We start from the raw sequence: 22102 nt of genomic DNA on the forward strand, positions 1-22102 counted from the left end.
GTGTCTCAATTCAGGGCCTGCATCCTTCGGAGGACCCAGCCTTCGCGGTCTACGTGGGCCGGGTCCTCCGAAGACCGAGAAGGGCAGAAGTGCGAGGCTGTGAAATGGGACGGTCTCGCCTTCAGATTCGCGTCAAAATATAACAAGACATTGGAGTAAATTCTCGATCATCTCACACTTCAGTTTAATCAGTTTTCTGTTTATTCAGCTGTGTGAAAACTATGTTCAATCTCAGCCAAATATTTAGAAGTTATCTAAGTCACTTATATATCATGTTCAGTTCAGTAGCCAAATTCTGGGATAGGTTGCAGACAAAAACACTTTGGACAGAAAAGGCACAGTTTGGCATTCAACACTTTATTCACAAACTAAAACCAATCACTGTATCCACAGGTCAGTGGGTGACTGTACAGGTGTGTTAGATCAGTATTAACTGGCTGCACATGGCAGCTTTACATCATGCCTCACCACGAACCCTCCATTGGTTCATTTGTCCCCTGCATCCTCCAATCAAAGTGCTCTGCAGTTTGTCCTTCAGTGTGTGTGTGCGTGTGTGTGCGTGCGTGTGGATAAAGTGAAGGTGTGTATGTGCGCGTCCGTCCAGGCTCAGCTGGACCACATCGGTCCGGTTCTCGTGTGCGTCTTCAGAAGACACGCCTACACATTTACAAATACATTCAAACACAACCAGAAGGTTTTTCCTAGATATCTGTTAGACAGCAAATAGCACCGCAGAGCAAAATACACTTTGGGGTTAAAGAAAGAAAGAAAAAACGTCTACAGACAGCAGAGTGACAGCTGCATTCACACAGGAAGGAAGAAAATCACCTCCAGAACTCATCATCATGGCAACTCTGATATGACATTAACGTCATGTAATGTGTTGATTTTTTTCTAAAAGCCCAGATTAGCCAATGAACAGTGGTCTCACTGTGGTGTTGTGATATCATGTTAGGTCACTGTGTGCTCTCCCTCTTGACCCTTGAGCTGTTCGGTACTCTATATACAGTAAATCCAAACTTTTTAAAAAATGATATTACACAGACTGTTATAACGTATGACTGCTAACTTCAGGGAATAATAGGTCACGAATAATTTGGATCACCGAGTTCACCGACATCTGTTCTGCTAATTTCCAGCTCCACATTTTCAGCCCTGGACTCTCTGGAGCAGCTTTTCCTGAGTCCAAGTTCAAAATAATCCTTCTTTATGTCAAACAGGGCCGTGGTGCTCGGTTCACTGCCTGTTTTAGCTCCTACAATCCAGATTTCTGCTGTTTCTGCTGCAGGTGGGTGAGGCTGTGCCTGCGATGACAATGTTAGGGATATTTCCTCTCTATGACATCACACAGACCCAAGCACTGAAAAAATGGGCTGAAACTGACTGTTGAGAGTCTGAAGCCCAGCGCTCGCGGTGATTATTTGTACACACTGACCTTTGTGTTTTGAACTTTGGCCATGTTTAATATGAACATCCAATACTGGATAGCTGATATGTTACAGAAAATACTGAAACGCAGAACAGGTCCACTGCAGTAATAAAACGAACAGCTGAACAGCATTCTGGGAAATATAAGAAACACAAGCGGGACCAGATGCAAGTAAGAAAACTATCACTTCCTGTCCAGCTGTACTGACGGTGATCTTCTCTCAACACTCAGCGTTAATATTCAGACGTGGAAACTCAAAAATACACGATTTCAATGTTTTGACTTCCTGTGTGAATCCAGTCGTGCTTTTCTACAGTTACAATTTACATTTTATATGTTCCGTTGTTGATCTAGATGAAAAAAAATACTTTAAAACTCAGCTGAGCGGACGAAACAACTGAACCAAAAGGAAGGTGTGTAGGTACAACGTGATTGGACGATGAAGCGTTAAAAAAACCAAAACACCGAACCAGATCTCCGTGAACTCTCCTTTGTTTCCAGACCTGATGACGTCATCACCGTGCCCTCGCTTCATTCATTCGCTTGTTCTCTTTGACTCTGACATGTTCTTCACTTCGGGGCTGCTGCATTGCATCATGGGAACTGTAGTCAGTCACCAGGTTAGTACAACTGTAGCTCTGTCATCAATAAAGCTGTCGGTCACTACGGTAACCGACACCCAAGTTAGCGAAAGTTTGTGGCGTCCGCTTCAGTCTCCGTTTAGTAACAACAGGAAAAGGGAGAGCAGGTCCTTTAAAGTCCTCAGAGATGGTTAGAAAGACTAAATATGAACATGGAGAACAAATGAGGCCACTGGGAGGTCACCTGAGGAGGAGGAGGAGGAGGAGGAAGAGGTGGTTTCATTTCTATACTTCTGTAAAAATGGCGAGCCTCTTCACTGCGAGGTTCAACACGAATACATTTTCATCATGATCAGAATATCAGAGATTAAAATACTTTCTTATACTAAATTATGACAAAAACGTTTTAATAGAAAAATAACTTCTCATTTTTATATTTGACATTTTTTCTTGCTATCATGAGATTCCGTTTTTACAAGTAATAATGTAAACATGAGACATATATGGCAGGTTTCTTACTGCAGTGACAAAGTGTCCATTTGTGTTGAAAATAGTTTGATGACCTACATTTATAAGATCGTTATTAGAAGATGGAATCAAAGGTTGGCCAACGACGACCAAGGTCACTACAGACTAAAATGTGTCTGCAACACAAGTTCTCTAACTCTAACAGGACTTTCTGAGAGATTTGTGCTTTCGTCTTCTTTATCAGCCTGTTAATTAGCTGTAATTAGCAGGCATGCATGTCTGAGTGATGCCCCCGTGCAGTTCATTGATGAAGGTTTCTGACCACCAAAACACTGAGCCTTTAAAACCATCTTTCACGTTTAGTTTAAAACAATGATAATAATAAAATAACTGTTTGAAGGCTATTATTCCCAAACAGATGATTTAACAGCCCATGAAACCATGAAAAGCAACATCGTAAAAACCAATTCGTACTTGGATGTACTCTGTGTTTTCTCCTTACGATGAGATGATTTATTGTTTTAGAAGGAAGAAACTGATAAATACGTCAAAATAACATGAAAATGAAATGTTTTATTTTATAATTCTCTCTCACCCCAACCGGTGCAGCAGATGGCCCCGCCCCTCCCTGAGCCTGGTTCTGCTGGAGGTTTCTTCCTGTTAAAAGGGAGTTTTTCCTTCCCACTGTTGCCAAAGTGCTCATAGGGGCTCATATGATTGTTGGGTTTGTCTCTGTATGTATTATTGTAGGTCTACCTTACAATATAAAGCGCCTTGAGGCGACTGTTGCTGTGATTTGGCGCTGTGTAAATAGAACTGAACTGAATTGAATAACACAAACCCAGCTGTCAGCATGTTAACAATGTTTCTTGTAAAACTTCACATAATCAGAGTGAAACTATGATTATATGTGTTACTATTTTTTTTTTAAATTTCAACAAGCTTTAAAATCATACTTTTACCTTTTGAATGTTTTATTTCATATCATGAAAACAGCCTAAAGTTCTTTTATACTGGTTTACACTTATTTATGGTTTCTTTTGTCATCATTAGATTTCTTCCACTGAGTTTTGAAGATGAATCAAGTGATAACAATATTTTTCTAAGAATGTGAAAATATGTCAAAACTTCTACTACCTTTAAAAAGCTGATCAATAATGACGGACTCAGGATATTGTGTCACAACAAAGTTTCACTACTTTTTAATCTCATCAGACTTTATTCTCCTGTTATTGTGATATACCAATTTTCCCCCCTAAGGAAATGTGTCAGACAATAATGTAAATTTCAAAATACTTCACATTTCCAAGAGCTTTTAGTATTCATGTCATTGTTTCTTATAAAACTCAGATATGATAAAAATGTCAGAAACAATGTGTCTCATGTAAAAAGTTTTTTACTGCAGCTGGAACATTTCCCCCCAAAGCTTCAAAAATATGTTAAAATATTTGTTCTTGTTTTAAAGAGATGTGAATTTGTTTTACTTATTTATTCATTATTGTGGAAACAAAATTCTGGTTATACTGTGACAGTTTTCATCTGCTTTCAGTATTTATGATATTTATGATTTAGGTTATTATATTATATTTTGTAAAAAACTGTAAAGCCATAAAAAATACAAATGTTCGTCCTCATAGTGGGTTCACATGTTTCCTCTTTTTAATTTATTCCATCTTTGTGGAACAAGCAAAGTTTCCTGTATCAAGGACAAACATTTCCTTATGAACATTTTCTTGTTATTAATACCAATTTACCATTTTCAACATAGTGTAATAGCAAGAAAATGTATCAAAAATAAAGTTAAGAGGTTGGTACACAACATTTATTTCATCACGGCAGAAGCTGTTTGTGTTGTTCTCTCACTGGAGACAAAAATGGGAAAATAACATCTATCTGAATTTTTCCATCTTTAACAGAGTCGCTGAAAAAAACGGAGAAAAGAAACTTTTTTATAAACAGACGCTCCAGCATTGCTGTCTGAAAAAAACTGATTAAAATCAAAGAGTGCTTAATGAACACCTGAAGCAACATGATTTCTGTCAGAGACGAGATGAAAACAGGAGTCGATAAGAAGAGATAGAATTTCAGCAGATTGATGTTCGGTGGTGTGAAACAGCAAAACGTTTTTCCTCAAACAAGCCTGCTTTTATTTTACAATCACGGTTTCCTCGTCTACCTCTCTGTCTCCTCCTCATCCCCATCCTCCTCCTCATCCCCATCCTCCTCCTTCTTCTTGCTCCTCCACATGGTGCTCCCCTCCTTGTCAAGGGAGGAAGAGGAGGAAGCGGGAGCACCCAGTGGAGGGGTGCGTCGACTATTTTGTCCCAGTGTCTCCCTGAGCGGCAGGGTGGGAGGTCCTGGTGATGTCACATAGACTAAAGAAGCTGATTGGCTGACAGGTGAGGCGGAGCCGTGGTGGTCAATTGGTGATGATGTCTTGACGACCACGCCCTCCACCTTCGAGCTGATGTGGGTGGAGTTCAACCAATATAAAGGTTTAGCCCTTCCATCCATCCCAGATCGGACCCCTGTTTGGACACACACACACACACACACACACACACACTCAGACTTGAACCACAGTTGTGTGTCTGCACTGAGAGTGTGAGTTACAGTAGTTACAGCAGAGAGGCCATGCAGGCAGCAGCACAGGAGGCGGCTCAGACACAAACGCGCTTTATTAAGGTTGTTTGCCAAACAGCACGAGTCAGTAAATGAATTACACTCTCTACTTTTAGGTTTCTGCACCTTCAGGCTTTCACTTTTGATAAAACCAGAACATCTAACACATCATATGAGTTATTTCCTGCTGCTGGTAACAATTACACTCCTCAGTACTCATGTGGACGCAAACAGACATCAGTTAGCATTTCCACCGGCAGTGTTTTATTTTGAAATTCAGGTCATATTTACACTTCCTTTGGATAGAAAAACCTATTAGCATCAGTAAAGGTTGATCCATCACTCTCAGGTCTGTTTTTAGTATAACAGCTGGAAGTTATTTTGAGACCTGAAGGAGACATATGACCTTCGACCCTTCGAAGTCATCCTGTCAGCCACTTGCAGACCTCTTTCAGCAAGGCTGAAGTCCTGCAGTGACACTAAGTGCAAACATGAACTTTTGTTTCAAACTGGCTTAAATTTATTGTGAAAGATCATTGTTGTTAGCGAGAGCTGGGCTCTGGTTGAAGCTCACTCCAGTGTGAGGTTATAGCTCAGTGTGATATTTGAGCCTGTCAAAGTGGAGCTGGAAATGTCCTCCAGTGTCTGAGGAACAACATTCAGATGAAATGAGCCAAACTGTGGTGCGTGCCCACATTTCTCCACACCAGGACAGCGGTCATGTGCTTCTACTCGCCACATTTGCCTCACTGTGTACTTCAAGTGCAGGTGGACAGGCCGAGACTTCAGCTGAGCTGAGAACCGTCCAGAGGTGCACGAGGAGACCAGCTTGTTTAACTCAACTAAGGCTTTTACTGTATTTATTTATTTTTATTCACATCTCTACTGTATGTTACAGACACACAGTTAAAGGCAGTAAGCGGCATGCAGGTCAGATGAAGAGGAAAATGAGGAGGAAGACTCACAGGGTTCGAGACGATGAAGGTTTCTTGACTCTCTGCCACTTCCTCCTCTCAAACAGCCTGATGCAACAAACACACACCATGTTACACACACACACGCACACACTCTCTCTCTGCTTCACCACCAGCAGCCCTCAGCTCCATCAGGAAATCATGCAGCATTCAGAGCAGAAAAACATTATATACGAGCGTGTGTGTGTGTGTGTGTGTGTGTGTGTGTGTGTGTGTGTGTACCTGTAGTCATGAAAGCTGCCATGTGCCCGGCCTCCTGCTGAAAAGACAGTTTGATTGGTTGATGAGCAAAGGCAAGGCCACTTGTGATGAGGTATTTTGTTGTCCCTGATCATCAAGTACAGCAGCATCATGTGATCACTCAACTTGACAAGGATCATCTGAATGCACACACACACTGCAGTGTAGTGGTAAGACCACACACCTTTGGAGTGGGAGTTGCAAGTTCGATTCCCACCCAGTATCCAGTAAGGGTCCTAAAACTAAGCCCTGGAATGGCGAGGCTGCGTCTGCAGCCTGTGTGCAGCTCGGACACAAAGCATTTCTCTGTATGATTGTGTATGTGACGAATAATGTTGTTTGTTGTTGACTTGTCACAATGAGAAGCTGGAATTAAGTTAAGCGTTAAGTTGCTGCTGATGCTCACCTTTTTCAGTAATGGAGTGCCACAGGGCTCTAACTTTGGCCCATTGCTATTGACTATAAATGCATCTTTCCATCTCTTCTGATACAATTTTAAAAGCTTCATCCTTTTCAGGGAGCCTATCCCAGGAGTCATGGGATAGGGATAGACTTGTCTAACATAGAGACAGACAACCATTTACACCTATGGGCAATTACCAAGTAACCTAATCCCACTAACTCCGAATTTCAGTGTGTAAGCAACTGTACATTGACAATAAAAGTTCAAATTCTAAGTCTAATTGAATGTCTTTGAACTTTTGGAGTAAGCCAGAGTGCCTGGAGAGAACATGCAAACTCCACATAGAAAGACCAAAGCCTGATGCTGGAATCGAACTCAGGACCTTCTTACTGTGAGGCAACAGTTCGAACCACCGTGCTTTTTAAAAATTTTAAAACCTGTATCTTTATTTTAAATTTCAGAAAGTTCACATCTCGCTGGAACCCTGAACAGCTTAAAACCTTTGAGGCAGTGTTGCAGCCACTGGCTCTTAATTTGAATCCAGGCTAATTTTGTGGGAAGCACAGACACGCCTCCATGAATACTGGCTGAACAGGTCTGACGTACTCTGCACCTTTTTAAAAAGAACAAAGAACCCTGAAGCTGCTTTCTCTCGCAGAAAACTTCATTGCTGAGAAGATTTCTTATGTTCTCAAAGCTGCCTTAGCAACAACATCTCTATCCCCACGACAGTGAACCAGCATTAAAGTGAATTCAGCCATCAGTATAGCAGAGCACAGGCTCTGAGGCTGCTGAGGGAACAAATGCTGTTCATTCACATCTGCAGGTGGAAATATGCAAATGCATAAAGCTGCTGTCTGAATTGCAGAAGTACAGCAGCTCCAACTGAGCGTTGGAGTTAAAGTTGACAGTCTTCATATTTTTGAGGAAGAATAGTGAAACAGTTCCAGAGTAATAAAAACTGTGCTGTTTAGCAGCAGCTATATGAATGACGTTTGTCCAAGGTGTGTGTGTTTGTCTTACCTGGTTCCACTGAGCGCGTGCGAGGATTACACTGTTTGTGTCCCTTGCACCCTCTGAGCTCCATCAGCTGCACGTGGAGCTGATTGAGAACCGTCCGATCTAAAGAGCTGACAGCATTTATCAGCTGGAAGCAGAAATGAGGAGACAAAGAGAGAGGCGGTAGTTTGTGTGGTTTGTGTTCAGGTAAATTAGATGAGGTGTATCAGCCCAACAGCCGTGGGGCCTCAGGAACTCCACATTTCTGCTGTCATGCAAGTTTCTTGGACGCGTGCATTGTGAGTGTGACTGTCGGGCTGAATGTGTGTCATTTATAAATGAAAGAAATATGCAAACCTGTAGAAACATCGTGTCTCAGGGAAACACTGAAAAACTAGTTTACACATTTTTACTTCTGGGCTGGACGACTGTAATTTGTTATTATCAGGACTTCCTAAAAGCTCCCTGAAAAACCTTCAGTCTTAAATAATCAGGCCCCATCTTATCTCAATGACCTTGTAGTACCATATCACCCTATTAGAGCACTTCGCTCTCGCGCTGCAGGCCTACTTGTTGTTCCTAGAGTATTTAAAAGTAGAATGGGAGGCAGAGCCTTCAGTTTTCAGGCCCCTCTTCTGTGGAACCAGCTTCCAGTTTGGATTTGGAGACAGACACTATCTCTACTTTCAAGATCAGGCTTCAAACTTTCCTTTTTGCTAAAGCATATAGTTAGGGCTGGACCAGGTGACCCTGAATCCTCCCTTAGTTATGCTGCAATAGATGTAGACTGCTGGGGGATTCCCATGATGCACTGGGTGTTTCTTCTTCACTCACTGTGTGTTTATTCACCTCTCTGCATTTAATCATTAGTTATTATTCATCCCTAACTTCTTCCACAGTGTGTTTTTGTCCCGTCTTTCTCTCCTGACCCCAATCTGGTTGTGGCAGATGGCCTTCCCAGGAGGTTTCCTGTTAAAGGGACGTTTTTCCTTCCCACTGTTGCCAAAGCGCTTGTTCACAGGGGGTTACTTTACAATATAAAGCGCCTTGAGGCAACCCAGGCTATGTTTTGGAGCTTTCATTTCCAGATGTCTCCTGAACGTATCACACACAGGCGGTCGCACAGTAGAGGTCGGCTGTAACACTCACTGAATGCTTTAGATGAGAAGACTGCAGCTTTCTTGAGAACAACACGATTGTGTGAGTGAAGTCATTTCTCACAGGAAACCGAAGATTAAAGATGATGATGAGATAGAACATGACCACATATTTTTCACGAGGACCAGTTTGACTTTTAGACCCCCCCTCCCTTTCACAGACCTGCTTGAGGGTTAAAGCCACAATGAGGTTAGAGTTTGGGACTTTGGGAAGCATTTATGTCATGGGAAGCATGTCAGCGAGCTAACGCAGGAAATCAACACCTTTAAGCTAAAATCAGAAAACTGCTCTGTACCTGGTACGGGTCTGTGTTGAGGTCAAAGTACTCCAGGAAGCCAGTCGCAAACTCACAGAACAGGAAGTTGTGGGACTCGTTGATGGTCCTCAGACACCAGTACGTGTTGTTGTTGGCACTGGTGCAGGCGCAGAATGAACCCACTGCAACACACACACCAACACAAACACACACATATTCATTAACAATATTTTTCTTGCTGTGCTGGTTAAACCCGAAGAACGAGGAGATTTTTAGAAAGTGTGGTTCTCGGTTTGGGACAGCACTTTGATGGCGTTATTTATAAGCACAGCACAAACACAGATCACAGCAAACTCTTTTAGTGGCTGCAACAACAACGATCGAAAGCTCAAACATCGTGATGTCGAAACGCTCAGGGTTGTGATGATCATCACAAAGTAAAGCAGTGGCTCTTACACGTCCAGAACGGCGCCGTGTGCCAGTGCTGGTTGTCATGAGTGAAGCAGGTGAGTCCTGGCATTGAACACGTGTCATTGTTTCTGATTCTCTTGATCATCTTCCTCATCTTCTTCCTCCTCTTCTGCTCCTTTAGAAGCCACGCCTTCTTGTCCCGAGCCCCGGCCTTCCTGCTCACACACACACACACACACACAGATAAAGCTTGTAGGATGTAGCTGCCCAGGGCCATTTATGTAAAAACACAGCGTGCTGGCTTATCGCCACAATGGTCTCACCTGAACGGATGCAGACTCCCTCCTCTGTACCTCAGTTTGTTCTTCAGTTTGGATTTGTACCTGAGAAACACAAACGTCACATCGCGTTTAATCACATGCATGAATCTAAAACTGTGGCGTGCACTTTTCTGCTACTTACAGATATTTACTGCAGTCACACTCCTGGGGGCGGGCCTTCTTCAGGTGACCTCTGACCTCTCTCAGGTTCTTTATCTTCGTCTGCAGAGTCTCAATCTGAGAGAATGTCACAGGTATCATTCAGAGCCACTAATAATATTCTGCAGAACCTTAAACTTACTTCACTTCTGCGGCGTCGGGTGTGAGCTGGGATTTTTAGAGCGACATCCCAAACTTTTTAAAACAAGCGTCACTGCTGTAAGTCTTTTTCACTCTCTAACTTACTGTTTTGATTGGCTGGGTGAGCACGACTGGTTGCCTAGATGCTGCAGATCTTGTTAGCTGGATGAACCAATTAGTCCTATTTCATTCATTTACAACTCCCAGGTTTACCTGACAGGTGTACCGTGTTGTGCACACCTGACAGGAGCCGGGGCTGCAGTCCAGCAGACAGCAGCATCCCAGTCTGTAGCAGGAAGTTGTAAACCAATGAGGTGGAGAGAGAGAGGAACCCGGCAGACTCAGTTATCTGTCACAGAATCATTCACCCGGAACAGCGGGCAGCTACAGTCTGCACAGACACGGAAACGCTAACCTGCCAGGAGGCAGGGCTGCTAATGTTATCCACACTCTGCACATCCCAGCACCTAGAATAGGATCAGATCAATGAACAGTGTAATCACTGGTGTAATCACTGGTGTAATCACTGGTGTAATCACTGCGATCACTGACTTTTAAATGTGCCCTGTATTTAACCTTTCCCATTAAATTGTGCTTAACTCATTCACTGCCAGGGTTTTTGAGCATTTTCACTCATTTTTGAAGAGCCACAGAAAACTGTGTGTTATGATCATATAAACGCTGAACCTACCAAAATGAAGAACAGACTCTCTTCTTCCATCCAAAAAAAAAAGCTTGTTTCTACCATTTTCCATTCTTTAGTAATCAGCTGTAGAAGAGAGGTGGGTTCCACCAAAAATGCCTGTTTTGACCACAAAAAGGGAGAAAACGAGCTTTTTGTGAAAAATACATTTCAAGCAGTCTGATGTTCACTGACAAGCTGCCCGAGGTTGTATTCTAGCCCCTCCCATTGGAAACGTAATTGACGTCTATAGACGTCAATGGCAGTGAATGAGTTAATTTGGACTGTTTTCTTACTTTTATACATGACGACTAATTTGATTGATTATTCTGCTGCTTTATAAACCGACTCCACGACACTTGCCTCGCACATGCACAACCCCAGGGTTTTGTTAGGTCGGGCGTACGGTGCAAAATCTGTGCCTGATCAAACATGCAGATGGATCGTGGGGAAGCGGAGCGGCTCAAGCACTTTATGAACATCCTCCCTCCACCTTTCAGAAAAAGCTGAGTCAGGAGCTTCAAAGCTCGAGGACAGTTCAGTTTAAAGGGACAAGAGCGCACTGACTGATTCAACATCTCAGCACTACTGTGTCTGCATGTGACTGTGGGACGTTATTTCAGGTGGAAATATCACTAAATAAACCAGAGCTTCAGGGGGTAATTCACAAAAAACCTTTAAGCAGGAGACTAGGGTTTAGGTACCAGCACTACCTTTGGAGAAGGTCAAGTTTAGATTAAATTAAAGCCTTTAAAAAAGTTGTTTTAAAATCTGTTCATAGTCACTAAAGTTGTGAAGTGTTTTGGTTGTTGGCAGCTTAGTTTGTTGAACCCGGAAGTCACAAGCGAGTGATGGATCTCACCGTGAAGCAGTGATAGTGACCTGTCAATCACGAGGTAGGGCGGGCCTAAAATGTGCCTTCCTTTATGTTTTTGACTCTAACAGGTCCAAAATCTTCAGAACCAACAGGTTAGAAATGATAAGACTTAAAAAGAAAGAAAGCAAAACCATCAGCAAAGTGTGTCCTCAGGTCAGAGATCAAATACAGAAGAGAAGAGGCCGTCAGACAGAATGCTCCTTTAATGCGCTTCATGTCCACCTCACATACAGTTTGTGGTCCCAACAGTGCAGAGACGCTAACTCGTACTGCTGTGTGGCTTTTACAGAAACGTGAGAAGGACGTTACCTCGTGGTCGATATGCAGCTTGTGGTCCTTCCAGGCCTGCAGGGACTGATACACTCCCGTGTCACACTTCACTGTTGCATTAGACAGGATGGAACATCTGCAGGAAAACAGATTTAATATCAGTCGTATTTGGTTAAAGAGCATCATATCATAACACGAAAAAAACAAGCATTACTGACCGGTGAGTGACTTTGACAGAGTTGGGTGTGACCACGGCGTTGGGATCTCCTCCCATCCCGCTAAACTCGTCCTCAGACTCGTCTCTCATTGGCTGATCCCAGCCTGCCAGGCTCTGGTTTCCAGGGTAATTGTTCGTCATGGAGAGAGAGCGGCTGTAACGGTTCCTGGAGTAATTCTTCAGGGCTTTGAACTCTGACAGACAAACACAATTAAGCTCATCACCTCAGCGAATATCACCACTGAGAAGAATAAGAAGTTTATCATCACACTGCTCTTGCCCTACACAATAAAATCCACTTCCTGCAGTCTCTAAGTACACGTTTACATGCCTCAGTGTTACAGTAATGGCTAAACTAAAGCTCATCATTGACGGAGAACCTCAAATATCTGCATCTCTACCACCATAAGGGTGATGCAGTGCTGTCCTCAAACGTTAGAGGTCAGCATCACACCACAAAGTGGAAGCTGCGGCCTGAGAACAACAGCTCTGAAACAGGAGAAACCAGGTTATCTCTAAATCTAAAAACATCTTCGCTCACAGCCTCTTCACAAGAAAGAAAGGGAAATAGAAAAGTCATTAAAGGAAAGGTTGGAAGCTCTGGTGGCAAGCTGTTGGAAACTGACCTAAAAATAAATTAACTTCTTTATTCGTTACACGGACTTAAGAGTCGATCCTGTTCCTGCTTCAATTTAAGGAATTAAGAAAGGACATTTTACCACGTGTGCTTGCATGCACATGGTAAACAAACCCAGCCTCGTGCACAACAGTCACTGCTCCGAGTGGTGCTGTGAAAAACAGCTGCAGGACTTAAATTTATGCTCTAATGTGACATCTGAACAAATCTGACAAATGGATTATTTAAACATGTGGGCCTCCAACCACAGAGTTCAAAGTAGCAATCCATCAGACACAGGATCAGCCAAACACACTGCTGAACTCAGAGATAAAGATCCAAACCATGACAAGAGTGTGCACTCCTCTACGACCGCATTGAGCCGCCTCAAACGTGTCATCCTGGCGAGATGAGTTTGTCAGAGGAGTGAAAGAGATCTAAAGCTGACACGTCTGAGGACTTTATGCACCGTCTTTCTCTCTGAGCACATACAGCAGTGCTCGTATCATCTCATATGAACCGCGGCTCCTGTTTCATGACAAACTTATTACCACAAAGCAGCGACAGCTACGCTGAAAAAAAAAAAACGAAAGTTTAAAATCAGCAGCAATCAGCAGCTGGAAAATTAAAAACTGCAAATAAGTGTCATGCAAAAACATTTTGGTACTATTTTCCAAAAGCTCTGACATTTCTTTGGTGAGAGGTTCGTCTGTTTGTGAGTATGACCGGCACTAATGTGTCATATCTGCAGGAGTTTGTCAGACTTGGTCACAGTGATGATTCCAACGTGTCGGTGTGTAGGTGCTCGTTTGAATTATTAATCGTTGGGATTAAAACATCTGCGTACACCAGTCATCCACAACAATGAAACCACTGTAAAGTCAGTAACAACAATCATCTTGTCCTGGCACTCTTTTAAACGCATCATCCAAATGTATCCAATCATCCCTTCGCATCCTGCAGACGCCGCGAGCAGCATGATGACACAAACCCCACCACTGATCGCACCTTTAACCTGTTTAGGCTTTTAAGCGATTTATGGATGAAACTTAATAAAGGAATCAGAGAATTCCAGAAAAGCTGCTAAACTGCTCACACGTGGCGCTCAACAGTTTTCCATTTTAAACCCAACACAAAATTATTTTTTCATGAGGCAAACTGCGCATGCCTAATAATCACTGCTGCCCCCTGGTGGAATGAAGCGTTAACACTCACTCTTTTTGGAGAAGAAAGGCTTCTTGTTGAACGGCTTCATCATGGAGGGTCGAAGGTTCAGAGGTCGCAGGTCACGGAAATCGCAGTCGCAGGCACCAGAATTTGGAAGGTACAGTTGAGACTTGATGCTGATTGGACGCTGACGGCCAATCACACCCCTCTGGAAGCTTGTGGCCCCTCCTTCATTCTTACATTTGAAGAGCCGTAGCTTCCCCGTGGCGTCCTCCACACACTGCCACTTCTGCACACACAAAATCGAGCGCGAGGAATTATTTTTAACAATTCAGAGGAGCCGGTTTAGTTTTCCCAACATCAAATGTTAGTATATAAAAGCTCCATAAATAAAATATAAATAAATACTTTAACGCGAATATTGAAAGCTGGAAGTTAAAAGGGAAACGGCATCCTGATAATCATATAAGGATTATCTTCAGGCAGGATGTGATGTCACATATACAACAACTTACAAAAGATGCAACAAAAGTTCACGAAATCACAAAATTAAACAGAAAAATATTTGTTTACCTCAGAATTAATTTACAACAACACGCACGCTTAACAAAAGGCCTTGTTTGGTCCACTTGGTTCGGTGTAGCGCCGTAATCACACTGAGCATCTGACTGCTGCTGGTCTCGGATGTCAGGCTTTGATTTGTTCAGGCCGATGAAATTTTGGATTGAGGCTAAAGATCCTCACGTACATCGGGCCATGAACAGCTGATGTGAAACAGCAAAATCTCCAGACGCTTACGAGCAGCAGCTCTACTCAGAGCTCCTCAGTCAGTCTGTAGGGAGAATGTCCACAAGTCTCCAAGCAGAGGCTCGTTTCAGCTCTTTGACTCACAGCAGATAAATCAGACGCTTTGCCCGACAGCAGAGTTCCACCTTATACTCATTACTGCACAAGGCCTCGTACTCCATCCTGTCCATGTGACTGAAAAAGACCCTGAAATACTTCTGTGGTCGGGCCGTTAACTCTCAGCAGTGATGTTCTATTATTGACTATTGATCACTGATTGGCTGATTATCCTAATCTTATATTAAATAAGGTGACATGCACGTGAGTGTCACGGTCCGGGGCAGCGGCCGTGTGGAGAGTGGAAGGAGGACTTAAAGCGCAGCACTTATTCAGGTGTGAGGGTGATTTATTGATAATAACAAACATAAAGAGGAGATGGCAAAACAGAACTACGGATGAACTAAACTGGGTGAAACTACACAAAGGAGTGGCAAACCTGAACACGAAGGGAGAACAGCAGGGAGAGTACGCAGAGGATTTCACAGGGTAGATGCAGAGTACGCAGGGTAACACAGAGGATGAACACAGGTAGGAACACAGACGACGCGACGAGGAGCAGAGGAAATCACACGCTATAAATACACAAAGAGACACTGGGAAATCACACACAGATGGGGGAAACAGCTGGACCTGATTAACCTGACGAGACAGGGGAACACTAACACCAGGGACCAACAGAGGGAGCACAAACCCAGAACCCAGTGTCTAAAATCCCAACACAAACCATCCCAAAACAGCCATGAATAATAATGAAAGTAATAACAATAAGTACATAAACATAAAGTCACTGAGTCATGGTCGCAGGACCATGACAGTACCCCCCCCTCAAGGGCTGGCCCCCGACAGCCACAGAAACACACCACCAGATCCGGGCGGGCGGCAGGGGGCCCAGGACGGAGGGACCGGACCACGACCACGGACGGAGGCCCCAGAGTCCCAAAACAAAGATGAACACAAAACCCACAGGGGAGCAGAGTCCAAAGCACAGTTCAGGAGGCCGTCCACGAAGAAGGCAGCGGCGGCGCGTAAAGAGTTCAGGAGGCCGGCCGTGCGGAAGGCAACGGCGGCGCGTAAAGAGTTCAGGAGGCCGGCCGTGCGGAAGGCAACGGCGGCGCGTAAAGAGTTCAGGAGGCCGGCCGTGCGGAAGGCAGCGGCGGCCACACAGGCGATGGCGGTCCGGGGGCCGGCCGTGCGGAAGGCAACGGCGGCCACTCAGGCGACGGCGGTCCGGGGGCCGGCCGTGCGGAAGGCAACGGCGGCCAGTCAGGCGACGGCGCTCGGCCAGTAGCCTAGCCAGCGGTCCAGAAAACGGCCATTTAGCTCCAGACCCAAACGAGGCTGGGCCAGGCGAGGCTGAGGGCACGGAAGCCGGGACCGCAGCAGGCGGAGATGATGATGCAGACACAAAGGCTGGACCAGACGAGGATGCAGACACGAAGGCTGGACCAGACGAGGATGCAGACACGAAGGCTGGACCAGACGAGGATGCAGACACGGAGGCTGGACCAGACGATGCTGATGAAGCTGATGATGGACCAGACGAAGATGAAGCCGGACCAGACGAAGATGAAGCCGGGCCAGGCGTGGATGAAAACGGGCCAGGCGTGGATGAAAACGGGCCAGGCGAGGATGAAACCGGGCCAGGCGAGGATGAAACCGGGCCAGGCGATGAAGAAGCTGCAGCTGAAGCTGGGCCAGGTGAGGATGAAGCTGGACCAGAATCAGGCGAGGATGAAGCCGGGCCAGGCGTGGATGAAGCCGGGCCAGGCGTGGATGAAGCTGTAGCTGAAGCTGGGCTAGGCGAAGCAGACGCTGAAGCTGAAGCTGGGCCAGGTGAGGATGAAGCTGGACCAGAACCAGGCGAGGCTGAAGCTTCAGGCTGAGGCGTGGCAGTAGCAGGTGGTAGCGCTGCAGGTGATGATACTGCAGGAGGCGGCGCTGCAGCCACAGGTGGAGAAGCAGCCACAGGTGGAGAAGCAGCCACAGGTGGCCGGACGGGATCCTCGGGCCCCCCAGCAGGCGAAGCAGGAGGCTGGACGGGCTCCTCGGGCCCCCCAGCAGGCGAAACAGGAGGCTGGACGGGCTCCTCGGGCCCCCCAGCAGGCGAAGCAGGAGGCTGGACGGGCTCCTCGGGCCCCCCAGCAGGCGAAACAGGAGGCTGGACGGGCTCCTCGGGCCCCCCAGCAGGCGAAGCAGGAGGCTGGACGGGCTCCTCGGGCCCCCCAGCAGGCGAAGCAGGAGGCTGGACGGGCTCCTCGGGCCCCCCAGCGAAAACAGCCGCAGAACCAGTGGGCACCGGGGCCCCCGGCACACATGAAACAAAGCCAGTAGGCACGTGGGCCTCTGGCACACATGAAACAAAACCAGCAGGCACGTGGGCCTCTGGCACACATGAAACAAAACCAGTAGGCACGTGGGCCTCTGGCACACATAAGGAGGGCTGCAGCTGCGCAGAGCACTGACCCTGCTCAGGCAGTGACAGCCCGGTGCAGTTCACAGCTGGCATCTTGGCCACCAGGGGTCCAGAGTAAGCTGAGGGTAGTAACCCCGCCTCTGGGGAAGCCCCGGAGTGAGTAACAGTCACTAATGTTGCCAGCTGTTGAGGAACAGGTCCGTAATGTAACAGTTCATCTCCCTGCCTAGAAACAGCGGTGGAAAAACAGTGTGAAAACTGTGATTCAGCTATTACCGGAACCGTGGGTTGTAGCGATGCTAGCGGTGATGGTGGTGGCTGAGTGGCTAACTGGAGCGGCAGCAGAACAGGCAATTGCGCCCCCAGGGAGGCTAACGGCTGAGCTACTGACTGGGGAGCTTGTGGCCGAGCACTGAACTGAGCCGGAGAATGGCGATAAAGTCCTGGCTCAGAAGGGGTGGCAGAGACACAGTCTGTTAGTCTTGCAGAGGGTCTGTACACGCCCACTTGGGAAGGATCAGTCACCACGAAGGTGGGTAAGCGATCCATACAGTCTCCCATCCCGCTCTGAATAGCCCCAGAAAACAAAGTCCCGGAAACTGGGGAAACCAAAGCGTCCCGCTCACTCACCGCATCGGGCTGCTCGAAAGGGAATGCAGACGGAGGGTGAAGTCCAAGGTCTAAAAGGAGAAACTCCCGCTCCCACGGACATAGCGAGCCCAGAAGCCATGGGAGACCGGTCACCAGACGCTGTAGCCGCCTCTCTACAGCGCGCTGGGACGTGCCACCCGGGCTTTCCAGCCACAGGTCGATGAGCTCCTGTGTGGCATCGATGAGAGTCTCTCGTAGCTCCCTGGACGGATTAAGCGCTGCTGGGTCCATTTGGTGGTCGCGTCGTACTGTCACGGTCCGGGGCAGCGGCCGTGTGGAGAGTGGAAGGAGGACTCAAAGCGCAGCACTTATTCAGGTGTGAGGGTGATTTATTGATAATAACAAACATAAAGAGGAGATGGCAAAACAGAACTACGGATGAACTAAACTGGGTGAAACTACACAAAGGAGTGGCAAACCTGAACACGAAGGGAGAACAGCAGGGAGAGTACGCAGAGGATTTCACAGGGTAGATGCAGAGTACGCAGGGTAACACAGAGGATGAACACAGGTAGGAACACAGACGACGCGACGAGGAGCAGAGGAAATCACACGCTATAAATACACAAAGAGACACTGGGAAATCACACACAGATGGGGGAAACAGCTGGACCTGATTAACCTGACGAGACAGGGGAACACTAACACCAGGGACCAACAGAGGGAGCACAAACCCAGAACCCAGTGTCTAAAATCCCAAACACAAACCATCCCAAAACAGCCATGAATAATAATGAAAGTAATAACAATAAGTACATAAACATAAAGTCACTGAGTCATGGTCGCAGGACCATGACAGTGAGCTTGTTTTAAACCGCTGATTACGGTGATACTCCAGGGGTAGCAACCAGCGACACCTGAGCTTCAACACGCCAGACTTGCACTGAGTGGCGTTCGTAGGTTTGAAACATGAGTAGGTTCCTTTCACACATCATCCCAAGGTAAACGCTGATTACACAATGTTTCTAGGACAAATCACACTGGCTTCTTGACTGCGCTCTGCCACCGGCTACAAAATCCTCGAAAGCTGTTGTGGAACCAAAAAGAACAAAAGAACAATGGTTCCGTTTTCTCTGACAGCTCCTGCAGGATCCTGATAGAAGCTATGAAAAGAGTCACTTTACTAAAGGAGGTGAAGAAGAGGCAGAGTGCCTCTGAAAACGAGAGGGAACCTTGGACAGGTGTTTGCACGATGAGAGAAGAGAGCTTCAGGACTTGTGAGGGTTCGAAACATTCACGTGGATTTGCTTTGATCAGCACGAACCAAACCTGCCGGGCTTTGAGTGAAGGGGGGTGAGGTAGGAAAGGCGAGGCTGGGAAGAGGCCGTCGATTGCCTCGTAAACACGCACGATACATTCAGAGTCTTCTTTTGCTTTCAGCGGCGGCTGCATCGTGACTCTGTAGTTGTTCATTAGAAGATTAGCATGACCCGAATGAATTGCGACTGTTGCCCTGAGTCACTCACGCTTATTAAAGAGCGACAAATGCCTGAATTATTAAGTACACACACATAAATGCAGTTTTCTTGGGGCTGTTTATCACAGCAACCCAGCAGCCGGCAGACTCTGTTGCTAAGAGACTAATCAACTTGCTAAAGGGATTTTTCGACAAGTGTAATTAACCTCAAACAAGCGTGAACACAAACACACAGTGACACAGCTCTAAATGTCTGGCAGAAAAGTTTCTGTTGTGCTGTCGCATCTCGATTCTCTCCACGTCTCTTTGATGCTGCAGCATTCAGCGAGTCCATTGTGTTCTGGTCGTTCCAGTCTGCAGTTATTGTATGTGTCTGGTTTACAGCGATGACATCTGGTTTTTCATCTTTGTGACACAAGTCTACCCTGCTTCTTTCAAGTCTCTGTTTATTGGAGCGGTAGCCATCCCAGCTTTCCCATCTTTATTCCAAAAACAGCTTGTTACCGAAGACTGCACAGACCAAAGAAAAACTGCATCGGAAAGAGTGCAAACTTTATAGCCTGCATGTTCTGTCAAAGCGAAGCAGGAATAATGAGCAATAAGACTGTGATTGAAGCCACAGGATCAGGAGTGAACGACAGGATCGTAGCAGTAAAACGATGAGACTGGCAGAGGAGGAGCAGTTAGGAGCACAGAGAAATTAAACATATGGGATTCGGATTTCTGGAAGTTATGGAGTTGAGAGTAAATAGCATCTGGATGAAGTGATTAGACGAGGATTAAACAGGGATTAAGAGTAAATCAGTTCAATTGTGAACAAAATGATGGAATCAGGAAGAAATAAGTGGATCGAGAAATGTAGAGTCCCGAGTGAGGAACGAAACGATGAAGTCACAACTCAAATAACGAGATGAAGACTAGAATAAAGTGGTAAGGTGTGCTGTAAACAAACAACAGGATCAGGGGAGACCCAGCAGAACATTATTCTGGAGTAAAATAGGAGTGTGCAGAACAAAGCAACGAGATCTTGAATAAAGCAATTTACCAAAGAGGAACATTTACTGGATTATGACTGAGGAATGGAGTGAATGTGATAATGTGATGTGAATGAAATAATAATAAAAACGAGTAGAATCAGGAATAAAGTCTCAGATTCAGAAGTTAGAAATGGGATGTGAGGATATTGGGAAAATAATAAGGTTTGAAAGAATGATTTAATTGGATTGGGAGCAGAACGGAGCACAGAATAGGATTCTGGAGTAAGGAAAAGGATAAGAGTCATTTAAAAGAGTGATAATGGGACCAGGAATGGGTTACCAGAAGGAAGTTTAGAGAAAAAGCATTTTAGTGGAAGGAAAGGGAACGCTCCAAACCTGCTTCTGATCTAAAGTGTGGTGTGTGGAGCAAAGGGTTGGAATAAAGTACTGCAATCAGAATTAAGTAATGGGATCAAAAGTACAGTCAAGTAAGTTCAATGGAGCCAAATTTATAGGAATACTGATAATTTTATGAGTGAATTTGATTAATTTGGTGAACGGAGTGAAATAAGGTTTCTGGAAAAAATAGAAAATTAGGAACGTATTCTGGAGTAAAGTTAAGACTGGAGGTAAGGTAATGCAATCAGGGACACGTAATGAGATCAGGAGTGAAGTCAGTGGATGCAAACTCAGAGAATTCTGAGTGGTTTCATGGACGGCTACGCAGTGAAACTCATATGACTGACTCAGGAAAAATAAGGTATTCCAGAGTAAAAGAGAGGAATACGATTATGCATTGAGGAATAAGCAGCTAGATCAAAAGTACAATAATAACATCAGGAGTGAAGTCATTGGATTCAGGAGATTATAAAAAAATCTGACTATTGTTGTGCAAGGATGGAGAAGGAACGTGATACCTTTGGGAGAAGTAGGATCAGGAGTCGAGGAGTAAATGAATCAGAAGTCTTACTGTACCTGTCCCGTCTGCTGGCAGGGCGTCTGGTACTCGGCTCTCTGACAGAGGTCTTTCACTCGTTGGCGTTTGGGCAGGAAGTTCTCCTCCTGCGATACTTCCTTACCTTCGACGACCTGGTGGAGCAGCTTCCTGTAAAAACACGAGCAGGGAGGAACTCTGCATGTTTAATGAATTCATGATTCAAAGTTAATAAAAGTTTATTTTGGCACATTTATGCATTTCTTCTGTCTGAATCAAGAAAGCTGCTTTTTTCTGTGTAAATGCTTCGGTGGCCTCGAGCGTGGGGGTCGATGCCACGGAGACGAAGCCAGCGAGCGACTCACTCGAGAGTTCTTTACAAACTTTTAAAAGTTAACCTTTAGCCCTCCGTTAGAAGAACATTTGACTGAATCAAAGCTCAATGATGTGTTTAAGCTGTGATTAATATCTGTCTCAGAGTTATTATGAGTTTTTACTAATTAACCAAATATCATCAGGCAGATCTGCTTCCACCGGGTGGACGACACCAGCTGCACGTCCATGACTCAGGACAGTAGTTCTGGCTGCCATGTTTTCCCAGCAGTGAGAGCAGCTGCTGTGTTACACTCTGCACTGAACGTAGACTGTTATGTGTTATATTTTCCCGAGCAGCAGCAGTGATGTGTCGTCTTTACCCTCTCTCCACCAGGAACGAGTCTCTCCACACCTTCGGCTTCTTGTTCACTTGAAACCTGAAGAAGAGGATGAAAACAGCGAGAATCAGAATTCCTGCACTTCTCCTGCTATTTTTAACCCACAACCAACACTGTCGCACCCTCCGCCCGCCTTCACCTCACCTCACCTTCTTCTTTTT

At 45.5% G+C, this 22102-nt stretch overlaps 1 protein-coding gene across 7 annotated transcripts in view; it reads right to left on the reverse strand.

Annotated features, from left to right (window-relative positions):
• Positions 1 to 336: 336 nt before the first annotated feature.
• The window catches only part of LOC309697016 (extracellular sulfatase Sulf-2-like), a gene marked incomplete at its 3' end in the record, with an annotated part of 118699 nt that continues 96933 nt past the window's right edge, over positions 337 to 22102 (reverse strand). For 3 of the 7 annotated variants that reach the window (XM_082518625.1, XM_082518627.1, XM_082518626.1), the window contains 13 exons: positions 21924 to 21980; positions 21270 to 21399; positions 14039 to 14279; positions 12209 to 12401; positions 12030 to 12126; positions 10004 to 10098; positions 9865 to 9924; positions 9587 to 9756; positions 9170 to 9312; positions 7741 to 7864; positions 6297 to 6333; positions 6066 to 6122; positions 337 to 5006 (listed from right to left, as the gene is read on the reverse strand). In XM_082518625.1, coding sequence (XP_082374751.1) covers positions 4976 to 5006; positions 6066 to 6122; positions 6297 to 6333; positions 7741 to 7864; positions 9170 to 9312; positions 9587 to 9756; positions 9865 to 9924; positions 10004 to 10098; positions 12030 to 12126; positions 12209 to 12401; positions 14039 to 14279; positions 21270 to 21399; positions 21924 to 21980 — 1435 coding nt within the window. Of the gene's footprint in view, positions 5007 to 6065; positions 6123 to 6296; positions 6334 to 7740; positions 7865 to 9169; positions 9313 to 9586; positions 9757 to 9864; positions 9925 to 10003; positions 10099 to 12029; positions 12127 to 12208; positions 12402 to 14038; positions 14280 to 21269; positions 21400 to 21919; positions 21981 to 22102 lie in introns of those variants that run through there. The other 4 variants (XM_082518628.1, XM_082518630.1, XM_082518629.1 and 1 more) reach the window with 4 other exon arrangements.

Source organism: Aulonocara stuartgranti (genome assembly GCF_965226115.1).
Source record: "Aulonocara stuartgranti genome assembly, chromosome: 20".
Lineage (NCBI taxonomy): Eukaryota > Metazoa > Chordata > Actinopteri > Cichliformes > Cichlidae > Aulonocara > Aulonocara stuartgranti.